Source organism: Mastomys coucha, unplaced genomic scaffold, assembly GCF_008632895.1.
Source record: "Mastomys coucha isolate ucsf_1 unplaced genomic scaffold, UCSF_Mcou_1 pScaffold22, whole genome shotgun sequence".
Classification (NCBI taxonomy): Eukaryota; Metazoa; Chordata; class Mammalia; order Rodentia; family Muridae; genus Mastomys; species Mastomys coucha.
This window is the reverse complement of record NW_022196905.1, coordinates 211203760-211215953: the sequence shown is the minus strand read 5'-3', so window position 1 is coordinate 211215953 and position 12194 is coordinate 211203760. Positions and strand designations below refer to the sequence as shown.

General features: G+C 48.9%; 1 protein-coding gene and 1 pseudogene across 10 annotated transcripts in view; one reads left to right on the top strand and one right to left on the bottom strand.

The window, feature by feature from the left end:
• The window catches only part of Eps15l1 (epidermal growth factor receptor pathway substrate 15 like 1), a 121188-nt gene that overhangs the window by 77958 nt on the left and 31036 nt on the right, over positions 1 to 12194 (top strand). For 4 of the 10 annotated variants that reach the window (XM_031340285.1, XM_031340284.1, XM_031340282.1 and 1 more), the window contains 2 exons: positions 472 to 677; positions 5157 to 5709. The exons of 1 other annotated variant lie outside the window; for it this stretch is intronic. In XM_031340285.1, the coding sequence (XP_031196145.1) occupies positions 472 to 677; positions 5157 to 5300 (350 nt within the window). In that variant the 3' untranslated portion in view covers positions 5301 to 5709. Of the gene's footprint in view, positions 1 to 471; positions 678 to 1398; positions 1918 to 5156; positions 5710 to 12194 lie in introns of those variants that run through there. 5 more of the 10 variants (XM_031340288.1, XM_031340287.1, XM_031340283.1 and 2 more) reach the window with 4 other exon arrangements.
• Positions 6940 to 7135, bottom strand: LOC116071528 (annotated as a pseudogene).

The following is a 12194-nucleotide window of genomic DNA, read 5'->3' as shown; positions in this document are numbered from 1 at the left end:
TGCATTTATGTGAGCTTGGGCTAGGTATGGTGACACATACCTGTCAGTGCATTTATGTGAGCTTGGGCCAGGTGGTACACACCTGTCAACCCTGAGCTTGGTAGCTTGAGGCAGGAAGATGAGTTCAAGGCCCAACCTGGCCTACGTAAGACTCTGTCTTAAAAAACAGCTTTAAAAAAAAAAAATCACTCTCTGGCACCATTCATGACCTTGTTACACTTCTGTTCCAGGTTATTATAGAATGTAACTTCATTGTATAATAAGTACAGAGCGGGCATGGGGTCCTGGATTCCAGACCCCCTCCCCACAAAGTCAGAACCCCCAGGGCCACCCTTCTCTGAATGCCCAACTCTCCCTAGAGAGGCAGCCAGTTCCCCACTCTAGTCCTAGTAAGTAACTTGTGTTTCTTTCTTTCTTTCTTTCTTTTTTTTCTTTTCTGTCTTTGTTTTGTGTTTCCCCTACACTTTCCAGGTCAGAGTACACCTGTAAGCCAGCTGGGTTCTTCAGACTTACCTGAGTCCCCTGATCCATTCCAGCCACTTGGGGCTGACAGCGGCGACCCGTTCCAAAATAAAAAAGGGTTTGGGGACCCATTTAGTGGCAAAGATCCATTTGCCCCTTCCTCTTCAGCTAAACCTCCTAAGGCCTCTTCCTCCGGCTTTGCCGACTTCACCTCTGTAAGTTGAGTCCTCCCTTGGCCACCTTCCTGCCTCGCTTGCTGCTTCTCAGGGGGTGGGGGTCCCTCTGCAGCTATGGACACACTGCTTTGCCCTGCTGCTGGTGCCTCCCAACAGTCACCAACTACTTTTGTTATTTATTCTGCAATGACTTCTGTAAGGCAAATAGACTGCTGATAAAGATGAGAGCCACGGTTTAATGAACTGCAGGAAGATGAGATTTCTGCAGGGAGAGTAGTGTGTGTGCACGCGCGCGCACACACACACACACACACAGCATGCCTGCCTCAGTGCTCAGTGTGATCTGTGTCCCTCAAAAGATGTTCTGTTCACTGGGTCTTTGAGACAAGGCCTAACTATGTGATACAGGCTATCCTGGAACTCAGGAGTCTACCTGCCTCTGCCTTTAGTTGCTATTGAAGGTATGCGCCACCACACTGGTTTATTGTGTCTGGAGGCAGAGCAGGCAAGCACTTCCCAAGACCAATTACAAGCATTTCACCAGGGTTCTGCTGCCTCCAAAAAGACCTTTGAGTGCCAGGAACAGTGGTCCTGCCCAAGTGCATCATGCAAGTAGGAGCAAAAGAGTCCAGGCACGATGTCCTGAGAGTGGGAGATTTGGCTACTGTTCATTGTGCTTTTGTCTGATTTCTGTTTATTAGCTACACTGAAAAATATTTCAACCTAGATGACCAACCTGGAGCCTCTTCTCTTTTCCAAGGGTTCAGAGAAGCCACTTGTCCAGGCTAGAGCCTCCCTGGAAGCATCCTGGGCTCTCACTAGCACTGCCTTGCTGTCTGTATAGAGCCTGCCAGCCCTTCCTCACCCTCCACCTCCTCAGGGCAGCCTGTGCTTGTTGCTGTCTTCCCGTGATCCATTTCACCCTTCCAGTTGAGGCCATTTTCTCAAAAGCTTTCCTTCGTGCTTGTGAAGCTCCTTGCCTGGCCATTGGGAGAGACTGGATAACTGCTCTGTTTACTTAGTTATGTTTGTTCTTTGAAATAAGCCTGGACCTCCTTAGTCTCTAGCCTAGAATGACCTTGAGCTACTTACTGATCCTTGCACCCCAGCCTATGTGCATGGCTGGAATGACAGATGTCAAGCGGACCTGGAGGGCTGAAGTATGTGGCTCAGTGATGACGGACAGGCAGAGCCTGCATATACCTCTGGCTTCCATTCCCAGTACAAAACAAAACCAAACCCACTTGTATTGTACAATAAATACCCTAGTCCTCCCTAACCAATTGTCCTGTAGCTTAATTTCAGTTGCCTAAGGCAGACCAGGGCCCAGTGGCAATCACTTCTTCTCATCCCAGTACTGGGAGGCTGAGGCAGGAGGACTAAAAATACTAATAGTAATAACAATATGTCGCTGGGCGGTGCTGGCACACGCCTTTAATCCCAGCACTTGGGAGGCAGAGGCAGGGGGATTTCTGAGTTCGAGGCCAGCCTGGTCTACAGAGTGAGTTCCAGGACAGCCAGGACTACACAGAGAAACCCTATATTGAAAAAACAAAACAACAACAAAAAATAATAATATGTTGACCCCTTGGGGTCTTGTAACTATTCATCTCTACAGCCCATTCAGTTCTGTTGACAGTGCCTACAGTATGCCTTCAGAAAAGTGACATTGTTAGTAAAAACTAGAGACAAAAGCACTTTGAGTTGTTTGGATATCACCAGGGTTGTTTTCTGGTGGAAACTACTAACCACTGAGGCCAGAGCTGGTACAGTGAGTACAGCATGTGCCTAGCATGCCCTGCCCTGGGTCCATCCCCCGGGCCACAGCTTTCTCTCTCAGCAACAGGATCAGGAGTTCCAGTTCAGCCTGAGCTACAAAAATAAAATAATCCGTTTTTTTTTTTAAAAAAACAAAAAACAAAAAAAAACAAACAAACAGCACAGCTGTTGGCACGTGACTCCAGCGCTCCATTCAGGCAGGGAAGAGTTGGTGGTGGAGCTGAACCACAGTGTAGAGAAATGACTGGCCTTTCTGAAAAGCCAGTTAACTTCCTGTGCCCACACAGGCAGAGCACTCCGACCCTGCCGTTTTGTCTTGAGCACCAGGCTAACAACTCTGCTGCCCCAGAGTAGTTACAGGCTTCAGTTTTATTTTTCAGGTTTATCTGTTCGTTGTTTGGGTTTTGAGAAAGGGATTTACCCAGTCTGGCCTCAAACTCATAGCTTCTAAATGCTGGGATGTCAGGCACTGTACCATATCTAGTTTAAATTCTAATTTAAACACTCTCATCTACAGATGGCAAACTGAATCCTGCCTGGCCTGGCCTTTTATTGTATGAAATTGTTGTCACTGTCACCTCTATGAGGGGCTCTGTGTTCCCATCAGTATACACAGTCTTCTCTGGAACAGGACCCTGGTAGGCTTTTGAATTTCCCCTTGCTGAGCCATAAATATACTGCCCTCCCAGGACTTGGGATGGTCCTCCATGAGCCTACTTTCCAGGATCCTTGGGATTTTAATACTGTGCAAACTCAGAAAAAGTTGTCATCATGTACGGAAAGCAGCCCGCTTAGCTTGGGCTTCCAGAAACTGATTTCATCCAAGCAGGATGGCCACTGCTATCCTTGGCACCTGCTGTGGCACCCCAGAGCTTTCTAGTAATGGGTGACTGCCCTCAGTAGCAACTTACCACTCATAGAAGCTTCTGGTCTGTGAGTGTAGCTCAGTCATGCACACTTAGTACACCTAAAGCCCAGGACTCCATCCCAATACTGTGCAAAGCAGGCTTGGTGGTGCAGGCCTGTCAGATCAGGGGTTAAAGGTCACCCTCAGCTGGTTCAAGTCCAGCCTGGGCTACAAGAGACCCTGTCTCCAAAAAAGGACAAAGGAGCCAGCACTTTAATCCCAGCATGTGGGAGGCAGCAGTAGATGGAGGGAAGCCTGAGCTGCATAGAGAGAATTTTTCTTAAAAGCAACAAAAAAGAATTTTCTTTACATCCAGGCAAGCCTTCTGTTTAGCAGGGCATGGTCATGTCCGTCAGAGTTCTAGGGAATTCAGGGCCAGCTTGGGTTGCCTGGGTCCCTGCCCTCTAGAACTTAGAGCCTCAGGCAGTGAGTGTGATCCTCCTTAAGAGCAGTCAGGTGTGTGTGTGTGTGTGTGTGTGTGTGTGTGTGTGTGTGTGTGTGTGTGTGTGTGTTTTAGCAGAATAGCTTGCTGTTGTCTGCAGAGCTTCCTTGAGAGCCAGGCAGATGTGAGACTGGCTGGGCTGGGCTTTGCAAGTACCTCCATGAAGGAGCTGAGGAGTGGGGCCGAGCCTGTCTGCACGCTCTGGGGAGGGGATTTCCAGATTCCCAAGAAGCTTTGGAAATAAAATGTTTACTTCTTGACACAAATTCTCAATAATTATGGTGTCTGAAAAAGGTGGACTCCTCTTAGCTGCTCTGGTACTGAGATAGCACAGAAGGGAAGCAGCACCCGAACTGCTTTCTCGGGGCACCTAAGACACACAGGTTCAGCTCCTGCCTCTTATGTGACCCAGGAAAACCAGAGGTGGCCCAGTCCAAGCACCTCCAAGCAGGGATCGTCAGTAAACCACTGAGAAATTCTCTTTCTGGAAATTTCTCCCGGCCCAAGTGCTTGTTGTGCTTGCAGGGTACATGAGGCAGCTCTGTGGGGCATTCCCTCCTTGGCTTCCAGTTCTGAAGCACCCCAGTGTTTGGATTGCAGTATGGGAGGGGCCTTGCTGCTAGACACTGATGGGGGCTTGTCTGGGGCAGGGTAATCTGTGACCTCTGTGGGAACAGACGAGGGGACACTGTCAGTTACTGGTGTCTGTTCATAGATGATCCCAAGGGCCAAGTGTTCTAGCTGAAGGAAGCACCCACCATCATTCCTCCACACCCCCTGCAATGCTCTCCCCCCCCCCCTGCCCCAAGGAGGCTGCAGGTTGACAGTCGCACTCACTGCAGGTGTCTGTCTGCTCCAGAGGACTGAAACCTGTCCCTGAGTGACACAAATATTCCCTGGAAGAGACAGCAGTTAAGAGGACTGTTGACGTCCCTGGACAAGCAGTGGGCTCCCTTGGGGCTTGAGGCCTCTCTAGGGGGCATGGAGCAGAGTGATGATCTGGTAGGATGTGGCTGTGGCCCTAAAGGAGTGTGGGAGTGTTGACAGGCAGGAGGGGTGGCTGAGGCAGGGAGATTGGTTATTGTCCTAGGCCAACCTGGGCTATGTAAGGAGACCCTGTTTCCAAAGGAGACAGAGACAAAAGGGCTATAGAATGCACCTAGAGTTACTGGACCTGCCTGCTAGAACCTTCCAGCACAAGGCCCAGCTGCCTCTCTGTAAGGATGGGTGCCTGGCCCTCCAGCGGGCAGCTCAGACTGAATGCTGCACCCTGGTCCTTCCTACATGGGGTGAAGTCGGGCCCCAGCATGGGCCTCTGGTTGTATCTGCCTAGGGCCCTCCGCTCCTGCTCTGGGCCCTCTCTCACTGTCCAATCAATCTTCCTTTGTAGTTTGGCAATGAGGAGCAGCAGCTGGCCTGGGCCAAGCGGGAGAGTGAGAAAGCGGAGCAGGAGCGGCTGGCGAGGCTGCGGCGACAGGAACAGGAGGACCTGGAGCTGGCCATCGCCCTCAGCAAGGCTGATATGCCCGCCTAGGTGATGCAGGGGAGGCCGCAGCTGTCTGTATGTACACACCCGTGCTCAGAGTGTGCCCCCCTTCAAGTCATGCCATGCCACAGCCAAGGACAGCTGGCCACAGGGCCTCAGGCTACAGGGGCCTTGTTGAGAGGCATCAGACACTCCTTACCCCTGTGGGCGAGCCAGAAAGGCAGATAGAGGTAAAAGTCCTGGAACCTGCCAGTCTCTGAGGTATGATGGTGATCAGTTAGGCTCTTCCTTCCAATCATTCAGTGGCTGGTGGAGAAGGCCTCCAGTCTCCTAGCTGCAGACAGGCTCCACCCCCAACCCTTCCTCGCATCCACAAGACACCCCGCACACATGATGTATGCATTCGTTGTATAAAAATGAAGTTTGAATGATTAATATAAACTATTTTAATACAAAACATGAGGCTATCTTCTTTTTAGTCAGGAAGTATGGGTCAATAGCAGAGGGAACCTACACCTGGTACACTGGGGACTGGGAGAGGAGCCACTTTGTCTGTTTTAATTGTGTGTGAGTGGTGAGCATATATGCACAAGTACTGCCAGAGGCTGAAGGAGGTATCCTGTCCCCTGGAGCTGGAGACACAGGCATTCGGGAGCCTCCCAGTGTGACTGCTGGGATGTTCAGTTCCTGAGCAATAGCCTTGTGTGCTCATTTTATTTATTTTAATTATTACACTTATGTGTGTACAAGCATCCTTTGCTGCACAGTGAATAGGCAGATGTCAGGTCTTCCTTCTATCTAACCATATGTAGCCTTCACACTGAACTCAGTCAGCAGACCATTCAGGTCAGCAAGCACCTTTACCCAGTGAGACTGTCACAGAGCACTTTGCTGTGGATAATGGTGGCTTTGGTCTGTTTGTATTTAACGTCTGCATGTCTGTCTATACATCCCTGGTACCCATGGAAGCCAGAAGAAAGTGCCAGGTTCCCTGGAACTGGAGTTACAGATGGTGGTGAGCCACCCTGTGGGTGATGGGAACTGAACCCAGCTCCTCTGCAAGAGTATTCAGCACTTTTATCCCCTAAAAGATGTTAAATTAAGGGCAACTTAAAACCACAGAGAAGCCAGTTTGGCATTTTTTTTTCCATTTTCCAAAATGGCATCCTTCCCCCTCTGCATGGGGGAGAATACTTTTAAAAGGCAGGTAGGTTGCTGAACGGACACCCCTTTCTTCTCAATACCCAAAATGCAGGCAAGGGCAGCTTGACAGTCTGATCTACATAATGAGTTCCAGGATAGCCAGGGCTGCATAGAAGGCCCTGTGTCAGAGTAACACAGGTCTGGCACCTGAGATCAGAAGTGATCCGGGTATGCCACTTTCTGCGTGCAGAGAAGACACGGGCACTTGCCATCCATTGCTGTGCAGGTGGAAATGCTATGGGCTGGTGAATATCTGTGTGAGTGGCCTCGAGCCATGGCCGTGGATGTCCTTGTGATTCCCTGCAGCTTACAGTTTACTTCATGTGCCTAGAATCTAACTTGGGACTAGAGTGGGGAGCTGGGGAGATGCCTGCTGCTCTTGGAGGGGACCCAAGTTTCCTTCCCAGGCTATTCATAACTGTGAATGTCCTAGTTCCAGGAGACCTGGTGCCCCATTGGCCTCCCTGGGTACTCAGCCACCCCCACATGCACATTTTTAAAAAATTGTCTAAATAATCATGCCAGATCCACATCTGGTGGTGGTGCATGCGTTTGATCCAGTGCTGAGGCAGCAGAGGCACAGGCAGGCAGTAAATCACTTTTTGGGAAAAGTTTTCAATTAGCAATAATCCCGCCTCAGATAAACCTCATTGGCTACGATACTGCCACTGCACAAAGCTAGTAAATCACTTTTTAAAACTTAAAAATGAGAAAGAAAAAAGTCCTTAGAATTCAGACCTAAGGCAAGGCCTGGGGCTTGCCCGGCTGGTAACCTTCCATGGGGCTCCCCGAGCTGTGTAGTTGTAAACAGCACATGACGGGCTATTGTATAGACCTGGATCCAAGCCCCAGAATCTCATTATGACGTGAAACATTTCAAAAAGAACCTCAACTAAGCAGCACTATGTATAAGCTCACACCTGTCACACATCACTATGTGTAAGCTCACACCTGTCACACCAGGGGGAGGGCACGGACCTTTCGAGTTGTGGGCTAGCCTCATCTACATAGTAAGACGTGTGTGCGTGTGTGTGTATGTGTGTGTGTGTGTATGGTGTGTCATGAATGTGCAGTGCCTATGGAGGATAGATAAAGGCATCCAATCCTCAGATCCCCGGAACCTGGAATTACAGGTGGTGTAAGCCACCCAACATGGATTCTGGGAACTGAATTGGAGTCCTCTGCAAGACCTGTGTACACTCTTGACCCCTGATCTATATCACTCCAGCTCCAGATTTTACCTGATGTTTTAAAGTGTGGGGTGGCACTCTCTGCTGTGTGGGTCCAAGGTTCCAGCTATGATGGAGAAGCCTGGGAAGAAGCTGCATCCACAGTTGCCTGGCTGATTAGAGCTACAGGGATGTGGAGGACTGGGAATGTAGCCCCTTCATAGCCATGGCTCGCCCACCTTCTTGTGGTACCCAGTATCCCATGACTAATAGGCAAGAAACTCATTGGGATGTATACCAGCTTCAGGAAAAGGAAACACAGAAACCTCCCCAGCTTCTGGCGACCTGAACACCAGGAGTCATCAGGCAGCAACTGCAGGGAAGCTTTCCCCAGGTTGCTATAGGCAGCTGTGTGACGTTTCCATCATGGTACTTGAAAAGCCCTTGGTTTGTGACTTTGTCGGTGTAAAAGCTTAACAAAATGGCTTCTACTTTGAAGCCTGGACTTTGGGGTGACCATGGTGTAGCTCTAGAACAAAGCCTGTGAGGGGCGACTGCTTTTGCATCCACCAGTCGACACAATTCAGTTAGACTTGGTGGAAGGCAGCCTACCATGTGCCATCTCACCAGCCCCTCACTTTTCTTTTTTAAGGACCAGTTTAGATTTAGAATCACAGAGATACCGAGAGTTCCAGAAGCCCTTTGTACCACTGCCCAGTCCTGCACCTTAGTCACACAGCCAGCCACCTCCACTCCCCCTCAACTTCTCCATTCCATATCCCTTTAGACCTTTAACCTCCCTTCACTCTTGTGAGCCCTGGAAGTTCACAGACCTTCTTCCTGTAGACCTTGAGCCTCCAGGTATTCACTAAGCATGTGTGTGCAGTGCCCTCTGAGGCCAGAAGAAGCCATTGGATCCCTTGAAAGTGAACTAATTGACTGTTGGTACTCCAGCCCCAACCTTGAGGGTTTTTTTTTTAAAGATTTATTTATTTTATGTATATGAGTACACTGTCTTCAGACACACCAGAAGAGGGCATTGGATCACATTACAGATGATTGAGAGCCACCATGTGGTTGCTGGGATTTGAACTCAGGACCTTCAGAAGAATAGTCAGTGCTCTTTCCTGCTGAGCCATCTCTCTAGACCAACCTTGAGGCTTTTAAGGCTTTAGTGGCCAGGTGTTGTGCCCATGGCCCTCTTTGGGATTCCTGTTCAAAAGACTAGAGAAAAGTGACAGCTTCATAGGAGGAAATGTAGGCAGGACTACCCTGGAGGGAGTGTATCTGAAGAGCTGGGAGATGGTCCAGTCAGGAATGTACCTGTCTTGGAAGCAGGAAGACCTGAGTTTGAATCCCTAAAAGCTATGTAAAACAAAGCCTGGCAGGACGGTATACATCTGTACCCATACCCCAGTGTTGGAGGCAGAGACAGAAGGATGCCTGAGGCTCACTAGCTAGCCAGACCAGTGAACTCATCCAACCAGAGCTCTAGGATCGGTGAGAGACCCAGTGTTTAAAAACAAAAAAAGATGGAGAGTGACTGAGGAAGACACCTGACATAAGTGTGACATCATCTGACCCCTAAGGTATAGGAAAGCCACACACACACACACACACACCCCAAAAAAAAAGAATTGCTACAGGCAGCCAGCCAAGGCGTGGCACACCTAATCCTACATTCCGGGAGCTGAGACAGAACTAAGCAGCCACATGGAGATGTCATGTCTCGAAAAAGCACGCAGCCCTGAACTCCACCCTAGATCCATAGGAGCCAGGCTTGGGATGTGATTCCAGCACCTCAGAGTCAGAAGCAGGATGATAGGGGTTTCAGACTCACCCTGGACTACCAGAGACCCTAACTGACTCCAGAAAGTTAAAGTTTCATAACACACAGGAAAAAGAAGGCGTGGAGTGGAGCTCAGTGACAAACAGGGCTGAGGGGTGGGGGGTGGGCTTGGTGGCAGACCATCTGTAGGGCTGCAGGGTGTGGGGAGCCAGTTCCTGGACCAAAGTATCCTGGGAAATGAACCAACCCAGAGATTAGAGCCAGGACTCTCTTTTTGTTTTGTTTTGTTTTTTAAGACAGGGTCTCTCTCTCTCTGTGTAGCCAAGCCAGTATCCTGATACCAACAGCCCTTACGGTCCTGGAACTCACTCTGTAGACCAGGCTGGCCAACTGGCCTCCAACTCAGTTCTATTTGCCTCTGCCTTCCTGAGTGCTGGAAGTGTGCGCCACCACTTGGCCTGAATCAGAACTCTTAAGGAGTGACTTGGCCGAGTAGAGAGATGGCTCATTGGTTAAGAGCACTGACTGCACTTCCAAAAGTCCTGAGTTCAATTCCCAGCAACCACATAGTGGCCCACAACCATCTGTAATAGGATACAATGCCCTCTTCTGTTGTGTCTGAAGAGAACAATGGTGTACTCATATACATAAAATAAATAAATATAATAGAAGATTTTTTTTAAAAAAAAAAAAAAAAAAAAAGGTGACTGCCTTGCAAATTCTGAGATTCAAATTGCAGAGGATATGAGCTCACTTTGACTTCAGGACAAGAGTCCCCTGCCAAGAGACAGTCTAGCACCCTGAGGTCAGACTCCTGGAAGATCAGTTTCCAGGTTTAGAGCTGGTTTTATGGGAAGGCCACTTATGTCCTGAGCCCCTTCTGCAGGGCTATTTTAGAACCAAACAGGAAGCAGCCAGAAAACAAAACTGCCGCCACCAAAAATAATGGACTTAATATCAGACCTGGGGACTGTCAAATGTGGGCTTCCCACCCTCACGCAAAAAAAATTTCCTCAGTAAAAAGTTCCTGAACAAATTGTATCAGGAGGTGAGATTGGAAAAAAACAAAACAAAACAAAAAACTCAGGGAAATGGAAACATGATTGCTATCTCTGTTTATTCCAAAGAAGTCACATGGCAGGCAGCAGCCACGGCCACTGCATGGGTCTTTCCAGTGGGCTTTGATTTGTTTTCTGGCTGCTTGTCTTGTTTCTGGGAGGGGTTTTGTAGCCTCCAGCATCCTACGTAGCTAAGGCTGGCCTTAATTCCCAATTCTCTTGCTTCAGCCTCCTGAAGTGTATCCTCTTTATTATAAATACTTTGTCAGGACTGGTGATGTTCCAGTGTGTGAAGGCAATAGCCGCCAGGGGCCTGGATCCAGTCAGCTATGGCACGTGTGTTCTGCACACGCACGCACACACACGTTGGCACATGTATTCACACACACAAGCTATAGCTGTGTACTGGCTGTGGGTAGTGGTGTGCACACTGTCCTAGCATTTGGGAGGCTGAGGAAAGGGGAGTACAGGTTTGAGGCCAGCCTGGGGTACATAGCAAGACCTTATCTTAAAAAGCACCCCCCCCCCATTAAAAACAAACATATTTATACTCAAGATTAACTTCACTGGCTGCCTGAGAGAGAGGTGTGAACATTGGCTTAAACATGGCCTCTGACTGACAGGGTGAGATTTAATATGTGATAAACACAACCAGGAATCATTTCACTCAGACCTGTTAGTTACAGCAGTGCATGTCACTGACCACCTCAGCACTTGGGAGGTGGAGGCAGGAGGATACAGAGTGTAAGGCTAGCCCGGGCATCTTAAGACTGTCTCACACAACAAAAAATAGAGGTGAATAACCAAGGATAGAGGTGGATGCCTCCCATCACAGCACATGGGAGACAGAGGCACCCCGGTCTACATAACAGACTCAGGCCAGCCTAGGCTACATAATGAGACTCTGGCTCTAAATAAATTAACAACAAATAACAGGACCTGTGAGATGGCTCAGAGGTGAAGGTGACTGCAGCCAATCCTGAAGACCAAGAGGAAGGAGATACTTGACTCCTGTAAATTGTCATCTGTCCTTCACACATGACCAGGGCGTGCACACACACATTAAACAAATAAATAAATGCAATAATACACATTATGTTAATCTGGGTGTGGATGGCGGTAGGTGGTGGCATCCGTCTTTAATCCCAGCACTCAGGAGGCAAAGAAGGGCAGATCTCTGAAGCCAGCCTGGTCTATAGAGCGTGTTCTAAGACAGCCAGGCCTAAAACAATCGCTACAACTTCCGTTATTGTATCCTATATCGCTATCCTTGGTTATTCAACTATATTTATTGTTGTGTGAGACAGTCTCAAGATGCCCAGGCTGGCCTTACACTCTGTATCCTCCTCCTCCACCTCCTAAGTGCTGAGGTGTTAGGTGACATGCACTGCTGTAACTAATAGGTCTCAGTGAAATGATTCCTGGTTGTGTTTATCACATATTAGATCTCACCCTGTCAGTCAGAGGCCACGTTTAAGCCAATGTACACATCTTTCTCTCTCCCTCCTCCTCCCCAATCCTCTCTGGCAGCCAGTGAAGTTAATCTTGAGTATAAATATGTTTGGTTTTAATGGGTGCTTTTTAAGATAAGGTCTTAAGATAAGATAAGAAGACCTACAGAAGCCGGGCGGTGGTGGCCCACACCTTTAGTCCCAGGACTTGGGAGGCAGAGGCAGGCGGATTTCTGAGTTAGAGGCTAGCCTGGTCTCCAGAGTGAGTTCCA